The 24,369-nt window shown below is 38.5% G+C and overlaps 2 protein-coding genes across 3 annotated transcripts in view; both read right to left on the reverse strand.

The window, feature by feature from the left end:
* The window catches only part of LOC139969401 (fibrinogen-like protein A), a 162,264-nt gene that overhangs the window by 123,445 nt on the left and 14,450 nt on the right, over nt 1–24,369 (reverse strand). For both annotated transcript variants that reach the window (XM_071974333.1, XM_071974332.1), the window contains 5 exons: nt 22,011–22,075; nt 21,230–21,358; nt 18,922–19,186; nt 13,096–15,683; nt 12,525–12,940 (listed from right to left, as the gene is read on the reverse strand). In XM_071974333.1, coding sequence (XP_071830434.1) covers nt 15,415–15,683; nt 18,922–19,186; nt 21,230–21,358; nt 22,011–22,075 — 728 coding nt within the window. In that variant the 3' untranslated portion in view covers nt 12,525–12,940; nt 13,096–15,414. The remainder of the gene's footprint in view (nt 1–12,524; nt 12,941–13,095; nt 15,684–18,921; nt 19,187–21,229; nt 21,359–22,010; nt 22,076–24,369) is intronic.
* The window catches only part of LOC139969399 (fibrinogen-like protein A), a 75,974-nt gene continuing 63,703 nt past the window's right edge, over nt 12,099–24,369 (reverse strand). Inside the window, exon 8 of the transcript XR_011793713.1 lies at nt 12,099–12,422. The gene's annotated coding sequence lies outside the window, so the exon portion shown is untranslated. The remainder of the gene's footprint in view (nt 12,423–24,369) is intronic.

A 24,369-nucleotide genomic window follows, 5' to 3' on the forward strand; every position in this document is an offset into this window, starting at 1 on the left:
GTAGCCTTGATCAGTGGTTATATCAATGGTCCCATACTGTAGCCTTGACCAGTGTTTATATCAATGGGCCCTACACTGTAGCCTTGATAAGTGATGATATCAATGGGCCCTATACTGTAGCCTTGATACATCGGTGATATCAATGGGCCCTACACTGTAGTCTTGATTGCACATGCGTTTACCGCACCCTATCACTTCCCGACACTGAGTTAGAGCTAGGAAGCTTAAGCCGGGTGAGTAGCTGCTTTTCCCCTCATTTTTGGGGTGTATTTACAACTGCCTAGCTTTCATAGATCACTCAAATTAGTGCTAAAATTATGAAATTTTCTAATTGGGCCTTCGGCTCCCTTCACCCTGGAACAGGGGCTTTCCCCATTGGAATCTCACAGGAGGGTAACCCCCAGATATCCTTGACGACCTCGCCAAGATCATCGATGGCAATGACACTGCTCCAGACTGGTGCTATATAGCACAGTAGAGAATAAAAAAATGGCTAAATTCAAGTGGATTTTGATGCTTGTCAGTGGGGAATGAATCACAATTTTGTTTTTTTGTGCCATTAGTCGGAACATAAGTACATCAAAATCACTCACATTGTAAAGTTCTGTGTTAAAAGAAGGAACTCTTTGTATAGAGTTTATTTTCTGTAAAATTGAGATTGGTTTTGCAAATACTGTCACAGCTAAAATATTGAACCTCATAACTGGACCTTTTAATTTAGGATATCTCCTAAATGGAGTAAGATTTTCTTAGTTGTTCTTTTTATTGGAAAGGAAGGAGGGATGGGGAGGGGGAGGGGGGAGTTCACAGACATCTTTGTCATATATATATAGTAAGCCAAAGACGATGATTTTGGTTTGTGTCGTCTTGAAAAGTAATAGAAAATAAAAATCATTGTTGGTGAAGAAGCATAATTTTTTTGGAAGAGGCCTTATAATTTGATTTGTTTTAGGGCAGGGTCAAGGGAAATGAAATTGGAAATGTACAGAGCATGGTCGAATGTGGTATGGCTAGATAGTTAAAGAGTTATATTTTACCACTGTGCTTGCAGAACAAAAATATAACACAGGCCAATTTGCACTTGTGTTATGCCAAAAATTCTCGAATTCTGGGGATATTTTTCAAACCAATTTTTGCCTAGTACAAAGATGACTTAGAAAGATGACTTACTCAACCTAGTAGTCATGGTCAATATTATGCAAACCACAGGAATAATTCCCCTTCAATGTCTATAACTTGACAATTAGCAGTAATTGCTAATTACCTGATTTGTCCCTCCGTTACCTGTCCCTCCGTTACCAAAAAATACATTTTTTTTTATTTCTTAGTCATTCCATGCTTGAAAAATTTCATAATTTGTATAAAACACCTTCTTAGGATTAACCACTCGAGAAATGTTAAACCAAGGTATTGGCTACTTTTTATGCTAAAATAAAGAACAAGTGAACTATAGTGTCCCTCCGTTACAAGTAACGGAGGGACAATCGTTTACTGCTCTTGTGCACAGATTCCTGGGAGTTTACTTGCTACTTGTTGTTTCTAAGAATGAAATTCTTGAGTTCCAGTTTATGTGAAGAGAACAGCTTGACTAGCATTAATATAATCCTCAGAATGTGAAGTCATAGAAGCCAAGAAAAGCTAATTTTGAGTTAGAAAAAACCACACGACAAACACCAGTTGGAAGGTACGGAATGGAAGTTAATTAAATTTACACTAGATTTCTGCTGATGCCAACCAGTTCAAAACTGTGAGCAATATTTCAGCTGTGAGCATCAAAGACATTTTCTTCCATTTGCAAGAGCCCCCAAAGCCACTTTCCTTCAGAAGGAGAAAAATCAAAGCTTGTTGATCAGGATGACAAGAAAATACTAAAAAAGTTTGCAGACATGGTCAAAGCATAGTTGTGATTGGAATATTGTTTATTAATTTTCTATTTTCATGATATTGTTGTTTTGTTTTGATAAACTGAAGACACAAGAAATCAGAACTGATTACAATGCTTAAAGTGCTTATCCAAAGCATTCTTAAACCCATTCACACTACTTGCAAGTTCCACTCAGAAAGTTATGCCGAATAATATTCCTACTTTGTAACTTCTGGAGTTTAAGACAATGACCTCTGGTACAGCTACTATTAGCAAACATGAAAAAGTCAGTGGCAGATAAATGGTCAAAACCATACACTTGAAAACTTGAAAACCTGCATCAAGTCACCACGTAACCTCCTATCCAGGCTATCAGGCCTACTCTGATACACCCTATCCACCTACTGGGTTGAGATCAGCTAGTTTGTTTTGAATAGTACCGCCCAGCCTCTTTCTTGAATACAAGAACAATATACTTCCGGATAAATCGTCAAGGGTTAATTCAAGGGAAGCGAGGGGTTTTAACTTCAATCTTGGTATATCGCCTAAAGGGCAAGAAATATATAATACGTGATTGAGTGGTATAAAGGCGCGTAGCGAGGAATTTGCCAAGGGAGGGGCGAAACCTGTAGGCAAACTATCTAAGCGTAGCGCCACCGGAAGTTTTGGCCGAAACTGCCTCCCAGATCGCTGGAAATGGCACTTCCCAGGCCTTGTAAGTTGCATCTAACCTTTTTTTTATTTTAAAATTACTAGCGATACAAAAAAATATATATGCTCAAGGGGAGGGGGCGGTCGTCCCCTTCGCCCCTTTGCCCCCTCCTTGGCTACGCGCCTGGTGGTATATAGTAATGTTCCTTTAGCTATTCGGTTTTCAAAACTATTCAGCTTTGAAATATGCAAAATATCTGGTTCGGACCAGATCATAACGTTGTGTCCTTGGGCAAGGCACTTAATCTCCATTGCCTCTCTTCACCCAGGCGTATAAATGGGGACTTGCGAGGTAACTTGTGGATAAAAGTTGCGTGCGCCGGTTTGTGGCTGCACCCATATGCACTGTTGGAAGTCTCCGAGGGGACAAGTGGATGGGGGATGTGACAAGTTACCAGTGACCAGGGCTTAAGTTGTTAAGTCGTGTGACGGGGCCTTAGCCTTTAACAAGACTGTAAACCTTCCACTTTAACTTTAATTTGGCAGTGATGACGTCAGCTCATGTGTGCAGGCAAAAATAATCAGGTTAATCCATTGTTTGATATATTCTGATACCTTATTCACCTATGTTCTGTTGTTCTGCATATGAAAAACAAACACCGCTGAATGACATTGAACACCATGTCCTAGATAATTTGTTTTAACGTGTTCTAAGCAGTCATAAAACTGGTTTATTTCTGGTTTATACTGGTTTATTTCTGGTAAAACTGGTTTATTTAAACTGGTTGATTTGTTCTAACATGTTCTAAGCAGTCATAAAACTGGGTTTTTTCCAATTGAATTTCGTGCTGGATCTGAGCAACTGAACTTATATAAATCTGTCGTACCATATGGGACACATTCGTTATATATATATATATATATATATATATATATATATATATATATATATATATATATATATATATATAGGAGAAAATCAGCCTATTCTCTGCAACGAGTCGTTCATAATTAGAATCTCTACAATCAATAGCTGCTGTGACCGAAAAATGAATGATATAACATCGAGATGGAGGGTTAAAGTGAGCAGCAATATATAGGAAAACCGGGGAAATTCTTCCTTTTTTTATACATTTTTTTTTCACTCCATTATTGATATGTTTCGTTTCAAATGAACAATCAATTTCAAACTTCAATTCGGATTTGCTACAATTTATATAAACGATAACATTTACGACATAACAAAAAAACACTTATTCCCCAAAACAATATAAAGAATCAAACAGAATTAATGGAAAAGAAATTCGCAAAAAACGGGAAATTCTTTATAATGCGGCGTAGTTGTTCGGTGACGCGGCCAGCAAGTCTGCGTTTGGTATCCCCCACATATAAGACCCTACAATTTGTGCAGACGATAATATAGACGACATTACTAGAGATGCAATTGAAATGATTGGTGACCAGAAAAGTATACGATTAGGGCCAATAATACTGGTTAGTTTGTCTTTAAACACGCAATTACAAGTGTAACATCTCTTGTTCCCGGGTTCTGATTAGCGTTTGCGACGGGTGGGGGTGTGTGGCCCGGACCAGGTAAACAGAAATATAACGGTCCCGTTTATGACATTAAAGGAAAATATTGAAATATCTCCTTCAGTTACGTCTTGTTGCAGAGAGTAGGCTGATTTCCCTAAAGGTCTCAATTCCAAGTTCGATATACCTTAGTTCTCTCCCTCAGCAATCCCCTTGTCCTTATCCTCAGTTCATTGTGCTCTTCTCCCTTCGGTTCAGTGTGGGGTTCTCTTATTCATTTGAGCGTATCCTTAAAGACTGTGTGTTTTAACGTGTCTTGTTAGTTGTAATTTTGTTACCTCGTTGAAGGGTTTATTTTCATTTATATATATATATATATATATATATATATATATATGTATGCTACGCCTACAGTGGAATTACGACCTTCCTTACCGGTTTCGAACCTCTGGACATACAATCAGCGTCCATAGCCTAGTGGTTAGGGTGTCCGCGTACAGAGCGGAAGGCCCGTGGTTCGAATCCCGGTGGAGGCTGAAAGTTTTTTCACTGTTCTTGATTTTCCAACTCATTACGACTTTTCATTTATATATATATATATATATATAATTATATATATACAGGTGCGTATCCAGGGGGGGGCGTTGGGGGCGCGCGCCCCCCGGGTAAGAAAAAGAGGAGAGAAAAAAAGAGAAGAAAAAAGAAAAAAGAGGGGGAAAAAAGAGGAGAAGGAGGAGAGGAAGGAAGGGAAAAGAAAAAGAAGAAAGAGAGAAAAGGGAGAAAAGGAGGGAGATAAGAAAAACGCCAAGACACCGGGAAGAGAAAGAGGAACAGTGACATTATTACAGCGCTGATCCCTATTATATACACAGGGTAGCTAGTGACGGATCAAGGATTTCGGAAGGGGCGTGTGCCTCACCCTACCCCTTACACCGACAACTCAATTTTTGACGTTTCCATTTTCCCTCTCTCACTCGTGATCAATATACTATATATGATCTACAATAACGCGTGTGTGTGTATATATGCCTTAAACAATTGTAGAATTGTTATGAAACCAACTGTGGCTGGTCTCGAACTCGACCGTGTCGTCGGGGAACATTACGCATTTCGGGAAGGGGGCGACCGCCCCCCCCCCTTCAGCATATTTTTTTTTTATGATATTGCTAGTAATTTCAAAATTGAAAGTGCTCAGATGCAACTTACAAGGCATGGGAAGTGTCATTTCCAGCGATCTGGGAGGAATTTCCGGCAAAATTTGCTTTTACGCTTCGCGCCAACAAATGGTCCTGGGTAGTGCCATTTCCAGCGACCTGGGAGGGATTTTCGGCCAAACTTTTCTTGTACGCTTCGCGCCAACTTATGGTGACGCAACACTTAGATACTTTGCCTACAGGCATCACCTCTCCCTTGGCAAATTCCTCGCTATGCGCCCGGTGTTCGAATTTGTAAAGCAAACAGCAGATATCACATCATATCAGTGAGCATGAAAATGGCGTTCCAGGATGAACAGCCTCAAAACTGTCCGACTTGCCCGAAAAAATAACCAAAAATTTTCGCGCGCTCCGCGCGCGTTCAACATCTTGATGTCAATATCATATAAGCAAGCAGCGGTTGTTAGCCTACATTACATGCCATCGTGTACCGTACGGTCCGTGGGGATGATAATGTAAACAACGAAATGTCTTATGCAGATGGAGAAAAAGCATGGAGGTCCAATTATGTCAAAACTATATTTTACATTACAAGGGCGTAGGAACCGGGGGGCTGGGGGGGCGTCAGCCCCCCAGTGAAAAGTGTGGTGGGGCGGAAGTATCATTCCTCCCCCCGCTTCGCAAGTCAGAAAACCCCTTTTTCATTTCCAAATGAGAAAAAAAATCTCATGTGGACCACCAAATTGCATCTGAGGCCACCTGAAAATGCAAAAAGTTTCCAAAGGGGAGGGGACACCCCCTCCCCTTAGACCCCTCCCCCAGGCCGGCCATCAGTCTTCAGCCCCCCCGCCCCACTCAAAAGTACCTTCCTACGCCGCTGTTACATTAGTCATGGAGAATTAGGGACTGCACCCCTCGCCTCTTACGCCTATGTGTGAAGTGTCCGGTTTCGGAGTTTTATAATAGCCGTTATAAGAGGTTTTAATATTTCTACACCAATAAATTAACTGAGTCTGAATTTTCGAAAATTTCTGACCATCATTCTTCATCACACTTCCCTCTACTCGTGCAATTTCAGAGCTCCCAACTGACCCGCAATTCGCGGGTTGGACCAGCATTCTAACACCCAAACCCGCTGACCCGCGAAAGCTTCCGAAAAACCCACATTGTAATTGTCAAGTATACATATAAAAAATATTGCATTAAATTTTGACTTAGCAACCATCATTTCTTAAGCAGTTAGCCTCTATTTCTTTTCATTGGGGCGAGCAGCGAACATTTTCATGCCACGGGAAAGAATGAATTATCACCTACTATTCAATTTATTGATGTTACACACAAAAAAATGCATAGTTCTCAGAAAAGTTTTGGTGTCAAAAGCCTTTCTAAGTGCCACCATTTTACATGTAGGCATCACCAGGATTCCAAAAAAATTCAAAAGGGGAGGAGGACACCCCCTCCCCTTATACCCCTCCCCCAGGATGGCGATTCGTGGCATGGACCAGCTTTTGCCTTCTCAAGAGTTGGGAGCTATGCAATTTTGACCGGTCTGTTAGGGGTTGATGGAGGTTTTTCTATATTGGTTGTCCATAGATGAAATTTTGTGCGACATTATGGGTATTTTTTGAAGTGAGAATGTGAATTTTCAAATTCTGAACAAATAATGGGCTTGAAACCTTTAAAAGTGGGGCTGACGGATATTGTGGGCCGCGACGTAGAATCACCTACAGAAGCAATGATCCACAGGTCATGCGATGAGGTCGAACATGATTTGTGACTGGTGACAATATTCAAAAAGGTTATGGATGGAAAAAAAAACTATTGGGAAATACTTCGTTCTCAGGCAAAAGTGTACATCTGGTTGGTCATTTCAAGGCCGAGAAGTACCATTTCCGGTGATCTGGGTGGTATCAAAACCAGAAATTTTCTTGTACGCTGCGCGCCAACCGATGGTGGCGCTCCGCTTAGATAGTAATTCGCGCCCCCCGGGTTAGAAAATCCTGGATACGCGCCTGATATATATATATATATATATATATATATATATATATATATATATATATATATATATATATATAGATAGATACTTTACTACTCTACTGGGTTTTAATTTCACGATTCTTCGAAAATGTCATTTGTGTCAATTGTGTCAATTTACACTGAATAAAAAATCACACCAATAACCATTTTATCGCAGAGTACATAATCACTCATCCGTTGACAATATAACCGTTATATCATTATAGATATAGTTCAGGGTAAAGACAAAATCAGATTTGCAAAAAGTACACTGAGAGGGTGGAATGAAAAGCTGTATTTTGAGCTGTATAGTGTTAAATTAATTTTGTTAGATTCTGACCAAGTCTCAGTTTAGTTGCACATAATTTGTTACCCCATAATGTCTCACTAAGTAATCGGTATGGTTGTCACGTCACCGGTGAATCGATCACATCATCGTAGAATCGGACACAACACCGTACAACCGATCAAATCACTGTATAATCGATCACATCACATTACAATTGATCACATCACAGTACAGTCGATCCTAGCACCGTACAATCGATCACATCACATAGCAATCAACCACAACCCTACACATTCGATCACATCATCGTACAACCGAGCACAACAACGTACAACCGATCACATTACAGTACAACCGATTACAACAACGTACACTCGATCACAGTTCAATCGATCACATCACAGTACAGTCGATCACATCACATTACAATCGACCACAACCCTACACATTCGATCAAATCATCGTACAATCGATCATAGCACCGTACAACCGATCACATGACAGTACAACCGATTACAACAACGTACGATCGATCACAGTACAATCGATCACATCACAGTACAATCGATCACATCACATTACAATCGACCACAACCCTACACATTCGATCACATCATCGTACAATTGAACACATCACCGTTCAATCGATCACAACAACGTACAATCGATCACATCACAGTACAGTCGATCACATCACACTACAGTCGATCACATCACAGTATAGTCGATCACATCACAGTACAATCAATCACAGCACCGTACAATCGATCACTTGACAGTACAATCGATCACATGACAATACAATCGATGACATCACCATACAATCGATCGCATTGCCATGTGTGTGTGTGAAGGTCTGCATTTCCATTTTTAATCTGTAGATGAAATCGACCCCGCTTTAACTTTTCATTTTTAATGTATGAAAAGCCCGTTCTGTTTTGTGAGTGTATTTAAATATTATTATTATAATTTTTGTTATGATTATGTTTATATAGTTGGAGCATTAAACCCCGTTGAACCGCGTTTGATTTTTATGACACGTACTTACGGGGTTTTAGTACGGTAATAAAGAGTTTGTGAGGCTTATTATATATTCTCTTTAAAAATTGGATTTCTTTTTAATATCGTCTACCATGTTAAAAACGTGATATCTGTGCAATTACCAGAAGCAATAACCGCACCGCTGAGAATTAATATTCTCTTTATGATAACGAGAGCTTTATCTTTCTGATTTTGAACGATGAGATGAGCCTATAAAAACTTTGATGTAACTTTATGAGATATGAAAGACTACTCTTGTATATGTTCATGGATTGACAACTATATGATATAGTATAAAGGAAGTAATATCCAAAGATTAATCAATTATTCGTATATGGACGTTGCGTCTATTTTGGTTCACGAGTTGGTACAAAAATCCAATGTTTGGTAGATATTTATTCCACTTATTGGATGACTTCATGGTTACCAACGAAGAACCCATTGTGACATAAACCAGTAGAGTTTGAGAAAGGAGATTTCACAAATATTTTCTTGTGGAGTTTTTAATGCTGTCAGAGCTCAGCCGTTGCATAATAACTGTTCAAATAATATGCTTAAAAAAAAAGCAAAAGTGCTCCTTTTCATAAATTTTAGCGCAATTTTCTTAATGACATAACAATTTCCCCAGTGGCGTACTAAGCGGGTGAAGGTGGGGGTCCGCCAGGATACCAGTCAGAGAGGTGCCTTGCTACAGCCCCATGCCCCCCAAAATCCTTATTGTTTTTTGTGAATCATTGTGTAATCAGATAGCGCCTTTTGCATTTAAGCCACCTTACATAAAAATGGAGGGGAAGGTCTTAGAGTAGACCCCCCCCCAGGACGGCATTCCCGGCACAGGGTGACAAAAGGAAGAATCCGCCATGGGTGTCAGCTATTCTAGGAAGGCACTGGATTTATCATATTGTTATATATATAGTTTCTTTTCTTGTCCCTTTATGTTCTGTAGGCTATGAGTCAAACGGTTATACCGACCAACAACAGCTCATGTTTCCGTTGGCACAATGGATGTACACGTAATCATGCAAGGTATAAGGCCCATGGCACCATTTCTTTTCTATTTACCCGTTGTGATAAATATGGTATCAATGGAGGCGTTAACGTTGGTCAAGACGATAATGAAATGAGGACCAGAGAGGGGAAGGGGATATGATGACTGACCAGTCGTCCAATCGGAGATGGGCACAGAGCAATAGGGGGGGGGGTGGTGGAGGCTATTAGCCGCCAAATAAATCCGATATTAAGCAAGTGCAGTACAACTTGTTCCATAGTTCTACCTACGCGTGTTGTTATCACTAAGAGAGTAAACGAAGTAAATTAAACGTCTACAAGCTTTAAATGCATTAAGGAATATATTTTTTTAGCTCCACTCACATTCAAGCAGGTTTTGTTATATTTAAGGATGAATTTAGTCTTAATACGTCATATCGACTGTCCAAGAAATAGGAATGAGTTGAGTGCCGGTAATGTTTCTGTATATAGTCTGGTTTGCGAGATATCAATCTTTAAAGTATGCTCAAGTCCTGGAATGCTCCTTTAAGGATAAGTCGATGATGACGTCAGTTCCACAGTGTAGGCCTGAATGTTAATCCATTGTTTAACAAGAGCACAACATGCGCTATGGTTTCTTGCTTAGTGGAATATTAAAGTGGTGTATGTCCTCACCCAACATATTAATATTTATGTCCACGTATACCAGATATTAACCAACAACTGTATTCCATGTTTGGATATAATCTGATTTAAGGTTTTGGCGTTATTAAGAATTAAAAAATTTGTCCCCTCCCCAAATACTTGGGCCCAATAAAATTTGCGTCCAAATGGCCCCTAAAATATTTGGCCCAAATAATGTGGCTAAAAGATTTAATTGCCCCCCCCCCCACCGACATTGAATCCCAAAAACTGTGGGCCCCAAAATATTGGGCCCCACAAATTCGTGCCGGAATGCATTTGAGGTGAAAATAAAACATTTGGGCCCACTCAGCCCAAGAATGGGCTCAGGAGTTTTTGGGACCCAGATGGCCTGCATGTACCAGCTATTAACCAACAAAGGTCGCAAGTTATTACAATGTAAAGTTGTACGTTTGACCCCATAACCTCATTAATATTCATAAGGTCAGCGCCAAAAACGATAGGGCACACCTCACTATAATACATCCACATAAATCCAACACTCCGTTGTTGGGTTATCGTGAATCAAAGCAAGTGTAACAGACGCACACACACGCTAACCCGACTGCATAGGTTTATTTGCTTCCAGCAAGAAACCAAAAATGGCAATAACTCAACCAAAACATTGTTCCTGTAACTTCATATGAACAGCAGAGCACCATTGGTCGACATTAAACACTATTTGTCATTGATAAACTGTTAATGTACTGTCAATAAACATTTCAATATTCCAGGCCATAGGTCTTGGTTTCCTATTGAGTAGGGTGTTGCTTCTGGGAAACTGAACCAATGGATAGTGTGTTAAACTAAGTAGGCCAGCCTCTTTAATTGATAGGCCTCGGATGTTCCGAGGGTTGTTTCTCGATTCTGGGGTGATAACAGATTTGTTTAGCGATCTATATATCAAAATTAATTTGGTGCTCTCAGTCAACCTTCAAGTTGTTTTCTGATGTTCACGCTCATTAAATATTATGTCTCTTCATAATGATCTCGTTAATGACTGTAAAACTGATAGTTGGAAAATATTGAATCAGTAGGCCTTATACATTTACGATAAAGTTGTATTTCAGAACTTGGGATTAATCTCGACACTTTGTCCTGGGAGAGGATGCAAGGGGTGGGGGGTGGGGGTGAGGTATGGGCAGTCTCGTAAATAGGTCAGTGCAGCTGGTGTGGACTCATTTTGCCAGGGCCCTATGGTATGACCGATAACCGCCTGAAGATAAGTGTTTAAAATCAGAATATTTATTAGTTTTCTTAAATAATGTTCATTCGTAAATTTCTCACACAATAACTATCAAATTGGGAATAAAAACCAAAACCTGTCCTGAACAGAGAAAGCCTGATAGTGCCATATCTAGATGTCAAAAGGTGACAAGTTCGAAAACTCAGCCAAAACCAAACTATGACTGGGCTTAGTTGAATGCAGACTCTCCTCTGGGGAGTTGGGGGAGGGTGGAGGGGGGGGGGAGGGATTGATTGCATATCACCTATTTATATCTGGCTATGTTTCTGGTCGAGTTGGCATAATACAGAGTTGTAATGAGACACTTCTTCCTAAGTACAAGTAATTATCAGTGATTTTCCTGGCACCAGTTTAATCATTGACTCAAGTCACTGTGTTAGTTCTATGGGGGATATTGTTTTACATTCTTCTTGGATTCGCTAACTACCTGATATTTAAGTGACTTGAGTATTGTTGTTTAAAACACTGGCGTAATGACCAAAGTTTTGCCCAGGGGCCTAGGTCATGGGTCAGCCTGTCCCTGATGATGACTCCCGGATATGGATGTAACGAGTAACCAAAGAACATGTAGAGAATTAGAATTGATAGTTATTACGCTATGTTTATTAGATGATTCTTGCACTAAGTAACACATAGATAAATACATATATATATATATATATATATATATATATATATATACATATATACAATGCAGATTATAGTTTCTTAAATGAAAAAAAATGCTGCACAGTGAAGCATAAACAACTTGTTTAAAGCCTGGGTTGTAGATACAGCACACTGATGGACAATATAGTGAAGATATATACATGCTGCAGATGTGGCCATTAAACCAACAATGAATATGGTGAATTCTCATTCTAAACAAACAAATATATTATCACTAGTCTTATATCCTTTACATAAACCAACCGATGTAATCAGTTTAAACAACTGATGTAATCATTAACTGTTTACCTATCTTACATAATCACCATTATCATATACATGTAATCATAAACTGTTTACCTCCCGTCCGTAATCATCCTCACCAAACTAATGTAATCATAAACTGTTTACCTCCCTTCTGTATAATCATCCTTACCAAACTGATGTAATCATAAACTGTTTACCAATCTTATGTAATCATCCTCATCAAACTGATGTAATCATAAACTGTTTACCTCCTTTCTGTATAATCATCCTAACCCAACTGATGTAATGATAAACTGTTTACCAATCTTATGTAATCATCCTTACCCAACTGATGTAATCATAAACTGTTTACCAATCTTATGTTATCATCCTTACCAAACTGATGTAATCATAAACTGTTTACCTCCTTTCTGCATAATCATCTTTACCAAACTGATGTAATCATAAACTGTTTACATCCTTTCCGTAATCATCCTTACCCAACTGATGTAATTATAAACTGTTTACCTCCTTTCTGCATAATCATCTTTACCAAACTGATGTAATCATAAACTGTTTACCTCCTTTCCATAATCATCTTTACCAAACTGATGTAATCATAAACTGATTACCTCCATTCTGTATGATCATCTTTACCAAACTGATGTAATCATAAACTGTTTACCTCCTTTCCATAATCATCTTTACCAAACTGATGTAATCATAAACAGATTACCTCCATTCTGTATGATCATCTTTACCAAACTGATGTAATCATAAACTGTTTACCAATCTTACATAATCACCATTATCATATACATGTAATCATACACTGTTTACCTCCCTTCCGTAATCATCTTTATCAAACTGATGTAATCATAAATTGTTTTCCTCCTTTCTGTATAATCATCCTTACCAAACTGATGTAATCATAAACTGTTTACCAATCTTATGTAATCATCCTTACTTAACTGATGTAATCATAAACTGTTTACCAATCTTATGTTATCATCTTTACCAAACTGATGTAATCATAAACTGTTTACCAATCTTATGTACAACCTAAAAAGCCTTATAATCATTGCCTGCTTACCGTGTTTACACAAATTAACATTGAGCTAATCTCAACATCACCTATACAGATGGTTACATGCATAAATTCATTATCATACCTACCCATCCAGTTTGACTTTATCACGATTAACAGGTTACTTCTCAATGGGGGGAGGGGGGCTCTCCAGCCAGTGGCGGAGCGTCCATACAGTCAGGGGGGCGGATGCCCCCCTGACAGACTGCTGGCGCCCTGTTCAGCTCTTTACCACTTTTTACTTATTCGCGATTATTGACTTTTTTATTGCGCTCTCATATACCTATTGACATTTGTCACATATTGTTGGTGTAATTTGGCGATGACACCTATTTATTTTTCGTTTATCTGCAAATTAGCCAGGCCCGGAAAGGATCATTTCCGGCGATCTAGGGAGTATTTTTACTCAAAAAAACAAATCTGTACGCTACGCGCCAACCTGTGGTGGCGCTCCGCTTAGGCACAGTGGCGGAGCGTCCATACAGTCAAGGGGGGGGGGTGGATGCCCCCCTGAAGGACTCAAATGGACCGCTGAAGCCCTTTTCAGCTCTTTACCACTTTTTACTTATTCGCGATTATTGACTTTTTCATTGCGCTCTCATCTACCTATTGACATTTGTCACATATTGTTGGTGTAATTTGGCGATGACGCCTATTTATTCTTCGTTTATCTGCAAATTAGCCAGGCCCGGAAAGGGTCATTTCCGGCGATCTAGGGAGTATCTTTACTCAAAAAAAATCTGTACGCTACGCGCCAACCTGTGGTGGCGCTCATCTTAGATAGTGTCAAAAGCGCCCCTGCAGACCATTCTGGCCCCTCCTGACCAATACCCCTAGCTCCGCCACTGTCTCCAGCTATCCCCCAGATCCAACAGAGGGTGCTGTCACAAGATCTTACCTAGTTTCGTGAACCTGACAAGCTGTAGTCTCAGACCGTATATCACATTGGTACTGTGAGCTAATCACTAATAGTATATATATACAACTTACTTTCTAATTATGTAGACAGGTTTTTTGAAACATATTTTCGAAGTTAGAAGTCAAACTAATTGTTTCAAACACCTTAATTTGTGCATTTTAAATCCTTTTTTATTTAACCTTGAACTAGTCAATTACCAAGCATGTGTGTATCCAAGCTTATCTGGTGAGTGCGACCGTGTTACCTTGATTCAGGAATAATATCACAGTTACCTTTGCCAAAATGCTAGAGAGCTCCTTCCTCTGCTGGAAAGTCTCTTCCAATCAATTCTCAATAAATATCAAACATGAATATGTACATAGTAATTCAAATGGAATACATAGAGTCAATTAGATAATTTATTAAATTCTGTGTACAACAGTGGTATGCAATCTAATGTTTGGGTAAACTATGCATAAAGGCTAGGATAATATTACAGTGCATTTGATTCAGCAACACCTTTTAAGATGAAACTTTTTTGTGAGAAATGCATGTTGAGAATTCCAATAGGCTTTCCCATCCATCCCTTGGTATGGTTTACTACTCTTATTGAGAACACGTATCTGAACTTACACCTGTGCAAACAATATTAGTATATATATTATTTCAGGACTGATAACAATACATAAGAATGTGTGTCTGCACTTGTTTTGTATTCTGACTGAGGGCTTGAACAAAGAAATTGCGAGTCCTCAGACGAGAAGAACCACCAGGTCCTCAGACAAATTCTATTGTTAATATGGATATTGTTAAGATTAGGTAGGGTTCGTGGACTTAAATAGTGTAACACACAACGGGGTCCTCAGTCTGAGTGTAAAACACACCTGGGTGTGTCTGTGTCTGTTTAGAGTAGTTTTGAGGAGGCTGTGTACATGGAGGGGGGGGGGGGAAAGGAAATTTGGGGTATCTGTAATATTTCTGTTTGCTGATATGGATGATATATTTGCTGAATTCCAGTGTGTCTGTTAGTTTTGATCCTCTTATCAAGTACTTATTGGAAAGAACCGTATCTAGACAGGTCTTATCTTCATTTCTGTGTACTTTATGTTATATTCACCTCCAGGTAGCTCCTGCCAGTGTATGCTTGATGCATCATCATCTGCTGCCATGTAGTCACCATTGAGGTTAGATGCTGCACAGCTCTTGTACCACCAGGCACCATGTCTTCTAACAGCACAGTGAACACTGTTTGATTTATCATTGTCCCTGTCAAAGGTACTGAAGGCAGAGTTAAGATGAGAACTCAAAGCATGACCACCAGGGTCACCTCCCTGTATGTCTGTGAATTAAACAAGTAAAGATATTCCATTAAACTACAATCCATCACAATTAAGGGACCTATCACAATATAGACACATTAAACAATTAGTAAATATGATTGGATATATGTTGAATCTGGGCAGTTCCGTAAAATCGGACGTGCATTTCGGATAGTTTATTGGTTCATATATCAATTAGTAATTATATGAGATCACTTTTAATTTGGACATTGTGTGTCATCTGCCCTCTAATATTATTCTGTGGGGTTCTCATTTTTTACCTCCTTATAAGACGCACAAAATTGTTAAAGAAAAGCACCCTGTGATGGACGTACTCAGATCATAAATCTTATTGTAGATCGCTCTGATTTGGAATGTAAAACAATTAAAGCTTACATGCATCATGCTAATAAGACCTTAAACTAGAATAAGCAGTAAAATCAAATTTATATTTGATCACCTTCATGCTATAGTTTCGCAAAGTTCTTGTGTGACGGACGTACATTTTTTTGTGACGGACGTACATCTGCAAATTGTACGTCCGTCACAACACAATTGAGTTCCAATAAAGCAAAGTTTAATTTGTATATTGTAAACGTAACTCCCTCTGTTTCACACAACTATTATTCTTAAAACCTTGCAGCATGTTCTGTAACTATGGAGGACAAGTTATTTCAATACTACACAGTACATATATATAGTAGTCAACATAAACCTGACACCTACAGTACAGAGACTATACAAAAAACATACTCTAGCCCTAAAATTTGGAGTAATATATAGTTGAAAGAAGCTCCATTTGTCAACAAAAAAACATTTGAACCACGAACCAAAAACGTTTGGTGAATCCCTGCCAAATAAACTCCATGTTAAAAAAGGTTTACATGATGAACTTAATAAACAACCAAGTCAATGCCACATTCATTCAAATTGGCACCACCGAGTTGGCATCAACAGTTCCAAAATATACCAAATATGAAATTCATATAATTTGGTACCATTGAATCAGGGCAAACTACATACCAAAAATTAGATTCATCCACATATTTACCACTTAGCTGAGCGGTACTACAAGATTTTGACCCATGCTGACCTCAATGACCTTTGATCTTTAACAGTATTAGTAGGTTTTGTACTCACCAAGGGCAACTTACATACAATGTGTGAGACGCATCCAAGTTAACACCATGTGAGCCTGGGTACAAAGTCTACAGTACTGATCAATGTTGACCTCAATGACTTTTTACCTCTTTACAATCAAAAAGGGTTACTCATTTTGGGAAATCTACATTCCACTTCTAAGTCTGTAAGTGCAAATTTTACACTACTAAGTTAACCAGGAGCTATTGACCTCAAAGGACCTTTGACCTTAATCTCTGTGACAGACTACATTACATATCACTACAAAGCAGGACATTCATGCTGAATCACTGTGACAGTCTACATCACATATATCACCAACCAGCAGGACATGTATGCTGAATCTCTGTGACAGTCTACATCACATGTCACCACACAGCAGGATATTTATGCTTAATATCTGTGACAATCTACATCACATATCACCATACAGCAGAACATTTATGCTTAATCTCTGTGACAGTCTACATCACATATCACTGCACCGCAGGACATTTATGCTTAATCTTTGTGACAGTCTACATCACATATCACTACACAGCAGGACATGTATGCTTAATCTCTGTGACAGTCTTTATATCACATATAACTTACTGCACAACAGGACATTTATGCTTAATCTCTGTGACAGTCGACATCCCATATCACTACACAGCAGGGTATTAATGCTTAATTAATCTCTGTGACAGTCTATATCACATATCACTACACAGCAGGATATTAATGCTTAATTAATCTCTGTGACAGTCTACATCACATATCACTACACAGCAGGACATTCATGCTTAATCTCTTTGACAGTCAACATCACATATCACTACACAGCAGGACATTTATGCTTAATTAATCTCTTTGACAGTCTACATCACATGTCACCACACAGCAGGATATTAAAGATTAATATCTGTCACAGTTTACATCACATATCACAACATGTGCAGCAGGACATTTATGCCTAATCTCTTGGACAGTCTACATCACATGTCACTTCACAGCAGGATATTTATGCTTAATCTGTGACAGCCTACATCACATATTACTACACAGCAGGACATTTATGCTAAATCTCTGTGACAGTCTACTTCACATATCACTACACAGCAGGACGTTTATGCTTAATCTGTGACAGCCTACATCACATATCACTGCACAGCAGGGCATTTATGCTAAATCTCTGTGACAGTCTTTATCACATATTACTGCACAGCAGGACATGTATGCATAATCTCTGTGACAGCTAGTCTGCATTACATATCACCGTACATCAGGACTTGTTTGTTTAATCTCTATGACAGTCTACATCAAATATCACTGTTGTATTTGAGTCATGTTATATATCTCAGCTTATCACGGTTAGCAAGTTGTGCTTGTCTTTGTGTGATACCTTAGCATGTCACTGTACGAACATGGTTTCTATGTCTTTTCATTGCTGCATTGACTGTCATTTTGCTCGGTTTATGAACTGCATGTTATGTATTATCATTTTCACTGTCAGTAGGCCTAATTATGCTTGATTTATGTGATGTCTTAACAGATCACAAATGTGGGCCCAAATGGTTCAAAAAATAATGGGCCCCTCATATTCGGGCCCAAAGAATGTGTCCCAAAAATCATTTTAGGTGGAAATAAAATTTGGGCAGACCTGGCCAAAAAAAGGGCGAGAAATTTTTAGACCCAGATTGCCCCAAAATTTAGGCTTACATGTACCGGCCAGCAATGAACTAACGATTCTAAACCAAATTAAATTTGGCTACAATCCAACTTAATGTTGCAGAGTTATTGCAATGTAAAGATTTTTAGGTTTGGCTCTATAACCTCATTAATATTCATAAGGTCAGCGTCAAAACCAATAGGGCACACCTTCTCATTATAACACATCTACACATTGAGTATGACAAATATCCATCACTCCATCACGGCGGACTTCAGCAAGCGTCACAGACACACACAAACACACACACACACACACACTTGACTACATAGGTTCCTTTGCTTCCAGTAAGGAACCCCAAAAAATAAACGACATCCAAAGAAATAAAAACAACAGAACATGACATTTTATAGTACAGTGAAGTTGTATACAACAAACACAGAGAGAAACCTATAATTTGGACAAACCTGCAGTTCCACTGTAAGCTTCCAGCCCAGACAGTGTGTAATTGTCACTTTCATCGTTGATCCGGAACAAGTCAAACTTTGCGTAGTATGGAGCTCCATCTTTGTTCACCAGATCAATCCGAAGTTGATAGTCACCTTGATTGGTGAGGTCATACAACTTATCATTTCCCAACCAAAACTCATGGTCCAGCTCACCAAAGCCTTCTTTATAGCTCGTCCAGTTACGATAGAAGTCAACGGAACCATCAACACGACGTTGGAATACCTGTATATAATGTAAGAACGAAAAGAATAATTCCAAATTATTTTCAATAACATTTCAATGAGAAAGTGCATTTAACTTCTTTGTAGAACGAACCTAAGGAAGAATGACATGTGAATGAGCAGTAACATAATCTTCCAAATTAAATCCATTCTGAACTGTAATTAACCCTTCTGTTAAGTGGCATGTTAGAGCAAAGTGAATTTCTACCATAGTTGATTGTTCACAGACCATGAATGAAAACTGTTCTGCTGTCTGTGTGTGTAATAGATAATCAGACCCAATGTTGGATACTGTTGCTTATGTCTTTACTCTGTCCCATTACAAATAATGGAATCTTACTTTCAAACTTCCATACTATTCGCTTTGGAACAGAAACACTTGCAATGATTTTGGGCTCAGCTCTGGTTATACTAATTCAACAAAACAAAGCTGGCCTCATTTGCGGAGAGAACGGGCCTCGTATTGCGACAGACAGATTGCTTTTGTAATAAACTCTAAATCTATATCAAGAGAGCAACACATCTACTCTGAATCTACTCTGACAATCCCCAATTCATAGACAATGGAATCAAACACTGTAATGATCTCAAGTGCACTTTTGGAGGTTCAAAGTTGGTAAAGAAAAGTAAGATTAAAGAGATGACGCAAAGACCGAAGGAAAGAATACCCATGACATGTATTGCAACAATCTCCATGGTTACACAATTACATTAGAAATTACTGGAAGTCTATTGTGTCAGAAATTGTTTCTTATTCCAACGGATGTTAATTTGTTTCTGGCAAATTCACTGCCATTTCAAATGTAGGCCCATAGGTACAGTAGGAACAGAACCATTGCGTCACAACTGACCATTGCGTCACAAACTAATTCCGTACTAATCGACCACAGTGATTCTGCTGACCAGTGTGAAAGCGTAGTATTATAGGTTTTGATAACTGTCAATGAGAATGTGTGTAGAACTATTGAACAGAGCACACCTCTGATGCTTAGAATCTGACAATATGCACAGAATGACCACACTTTTTAGGCAAACTTAGCCATATTTATTACATATAGGATATCATACTAAACTTACCGTTCATCATCCTCCGCCAGTCATATTATACATGTACAATATATCATCTATACTATAGGATGTCATACTAGACTTACCGTCCATACTCCTCCTTCAGTCATATTATACATATACAATATATCGTCTATACTATAGGATGTCATACTAGACTTACCGTCCATCCTCCTCCATCAGTCATACAACATATCGTCTATACTATAGGATGTCATACTAGACTTACCGTCCATCCTCCTCCGTCAGTCATATTATACATATACAATATATCATCTATACTATAGGATGTCATACTAGACTTACCGTCCATACTCCTCCTTCAGTCATATTATACATATACAATATATCGTCTATACTATAGGATGTCATACTAGACTTACCGTCCATCCTCCTCCATCAGTCATACAACATATCGTCTATACTGTAGGATGTCATACTAGACTTACCGTCCATCCTCCTCCGTGTCATATTATACATATACAATATATCGTCTATACTATAGGATGTCATACTAGACTTACCGTCCATCCTCCTCCGTCAGTCATATTATACATATCGTCTTTAACTATAGGATGTCAAACTCATAGGCGTAGGAGCCCAATTTGATAATGGGGGGGGGGGGGGGGCTGTAACGACTTGCTCGGAAAATGAAATCAATTTTTTTTCCGCGCTCCGCGCGCGTTCAACACGGTACTGTGCATATCATAATCATAATTATAATACATAATTTTTATAAATCTCGTAGCGCATGAATCGGTTATTACATCGCATGACAATAACATACAGTATTTTCCGTGTTAAAACCCTTCCATATTGATTATAATTTTGGGAAGTCGTTACAATAATAATGATAGTGCCCGAAAAATTCTCAGCATATTGCCCGAATTTATACAAAAATATTTGGTTGGGGGCTGCAGCCCTCCCCCCACAGCCCCACCCCCGCCTCCTACGTCTATGGTCATACTAGACTTACCGTCCATCCTCCTCCATCAGTCATATTACAGAAGACATCAAATGAATCCCTAGTCCAGTTAGTTGGTTTGATTGTGTAGATGCCATTGGTAGTATGACCAGCATTGAAGACATCCAAGCAGTCTTTCATCTAATAATAACATAACAAGTTACTTAATAGCAAGCAAGCAATCCATGAGTGACGTATCTTATCCCAATTATGGATAATATATGACCTTTGACAGCAGTACACGATCATTCAGCTTTTTTTACTTTTACTCCATGCACAGACATTTTGTTTGGGGGTAATTCAGGCAATCTGGAACATTGATGCCTGGATACTTTGTGTCAAATTCATTGCAAATCTCTGACGATTCTAAGCTATTACAAACCGAATGTTCTAATTGGTCCTACTGATAGTGTTGATGTTTCCAAGATTCATGGAATGTACTTTAAATGCCAATCATAACATCAAGCCTTCTCTCCTACAAAGAGAGACATCGTAACCGAATAGTTTCATGGGTATCTTTACTATTTGGATGACAAAGGGGGAAAAAATATCCCAATTTCAGTATTTTTTTCCTTCTATTTATTTACAGTATTCCAAGCTTATTTCTTTGCTGTTTCTGTGAGATCTCTCGTCTACACTGGAAGTGATAATCCACAGCCAACATACAATATTGTACAGCAAGGCAATATCATAATTGCTCAAATCATCATCAAAATTTGAATCTTAAATCTTACTCCCCAAACACAATATTCCTTACTTCGAAATTGTATGTAATTAAGTATGTAATTCTCACCACGATAGAAGGATCATCACCAGTGGTGGTTTGCATTGGGGTGGTCTCCTGCACTGATTCGCTGGCTATCGTTAAAACAAGAAGAAAAAAAATATCTCGTTTTGCTGACTCTTTACATTAGGTACGATAATTTAGTGATATATACAATCATGCTGTACTATCTAAGTGTGCTCAAATTCGAGGTACATCAGACAGATCCTTTTAGAGATCAGTTCTGATAAATACATACGTCCCATGACTTGTCTACCGTGCCAGCGTATTGACAAATTCTACCATCAATTCCAAGTACAGTATGATGGTATAATGCCCTATACCATCCCTAGTTTACCGTATTATATAGAATACGGTAAACTAGGGATGGTTAGGATAGGATAGCTTTGATGAAGCTCTCGCTGATTTTGCTATCCTTCAGCTTCAGATTTTCATGAATGGTTTGACCAGATTCACCCAGAAATAGAGAGAATTATACTTGCAAAGGTCGGGAGAGTCTAACTGCTCGAAACAAGGAAAAAGTTCCCTTACTTACGGCATGTGTTGAAGTTTATCGTATTATTCCCCTGAACAGGTGCAATAAAGCACGAAAGTGTCTGGAGATACAAAACTGATGTTTACTCGATCACATGGCAATTTTGGCGGTTTCCGTTAAGGCTTTGTAGATTATAATTGGGATTGAAAAAGTGGTTACAATTTGTCTAACGAGGACAGCGACTACAGTGTATATCACAGTACGCGACTTAAGGGAGCCACAGGGAGTTACCGTACTCAAACAAAACAAGAGGGCAATCTACTGTCTTTGCGTGAAGTTAGGGTGGTATGGTGCTAACAGTGAACCATTGCATAATGTATCTATAATATTATAGGTCTAACAATACAGGCTAACCATATAGTTTTCACAGATCTCTAGCTTTTAAGCTTTTAAGTTTTACAGCAATAAACAAGCTTTCTCGGGTTTCTAATGCTTTGATTTTGCTCTCTTTACTGTACATCCTTAAGATGTAATGTCAGAACTTTGTCGTTTGTCAATGTTATAAACACATTTCAGATCCAAAAAGTGTAACAAAAATCAATAAAAGACAACGTGGCAATGGTCTCAAAGAAAGAGGCTCAGATGAACTAGTAAGCATGAATCCTTCCTTCTTCCCTTGCATACCTAACATCTACATTTACTGTACCTTCCCTGACAGTCGAGCCAGTTGTTTCACTGCTAGTAGTTTACATTGTAGTGGTCTCCACAGGTTTGCTGGAGTACATATTGGTAGCCATCAGTAGGTCAAAATACAGACAATAATATTGTCTCAAGAAGAGATGATTTTTACCATGAATTAGCAAAGACAATACAAATGAGGCCTAAGTGTTTAGTATGTGCGTATGATCACAAACGAGTCATATATGTACTTAAAGTGATGCAAATGAGAAGCTTCTTTATTTAATGTTACCGCGGCCCCTTTACCCTCCATACCCACATATACTGCACGTCTATAGTTTGCAATGGTAGGTTCATTGGCAATGACGTGACGCCACCATAATCAACTTGTTCCAAAAGTTGCCTTTTCTTATGCTCATAACCATGTATGAAGTCACAAAATTGACCAGCAACAGATATGCATACACTGCCACACAAAATGGCCACCATCACACTACATACTTCTAATAGATCTTGATATTTTATCAATTCTTAACACAGCAATGTCCTGTTCATAATTTAGGTTCCTGGCACAATTTACTGTAGCAAATTATGGTCACCACACGCTCACTGAATGTTGTTCAATAACAACTCCCTGGTTGTACTCAAAGTGCATCAAGTATTCCATTTATTTGAACTATCACCAACGTTATGAAAGAAACTGATTAGGATAAACTTTGATAAGCTGAGACAATTACAACACAAGAAACTAATTAAGGGGAATATCAAAGTGTAAGGGCCCTGCGTGGGTAAGTTTTGAGTCTTTAGTATTTAACACATCCTGTGATGGTTGTTCATTGTTGTAGTCTGAATCCAAGACATATCCATAAGATTGCCGTGGAATCTTGAGTTTGTTTTGCCGAAAGAATAAAACATATCCGACTTCCAATGGTTAATTACTTATGAAAATTAGTAGTTAGAGATGAAGAACAATGTGATTGTAAATAAAACAAGAATATATTTTATTTTTATTATCCGATTTGTGTCATATTTTTTTCATAATTGAGTCTAACCCTGCAAATAGAATGAATTCCTCTCAAAGGTGAAAAGGTAATTACAAAACAATATATTTCTATCTGTGTGTTATTAGATGTTTGTGATATTTGAAATAATGTTATGGGAACTTAATAAAATAAATATCACAATTATTTGTGGTTGGCTGTTTCTTATATCTCT

This window comes from Apostichopus japonicus, chromosome 7 (assembly GCF_037975245.1).
Source record: "Apostichopus japonicus isolate 1M-3 chromosome 7, ASM3797524v1, whole genome shotgun sequence".
Classification (NCBI taxonomy): Eukaryota; Metazoa; Echinodermata; class Holothuroidea; order Aspidochirotida; family Stichopodidae; genus Apostichopus; species Apostichopus japonicus.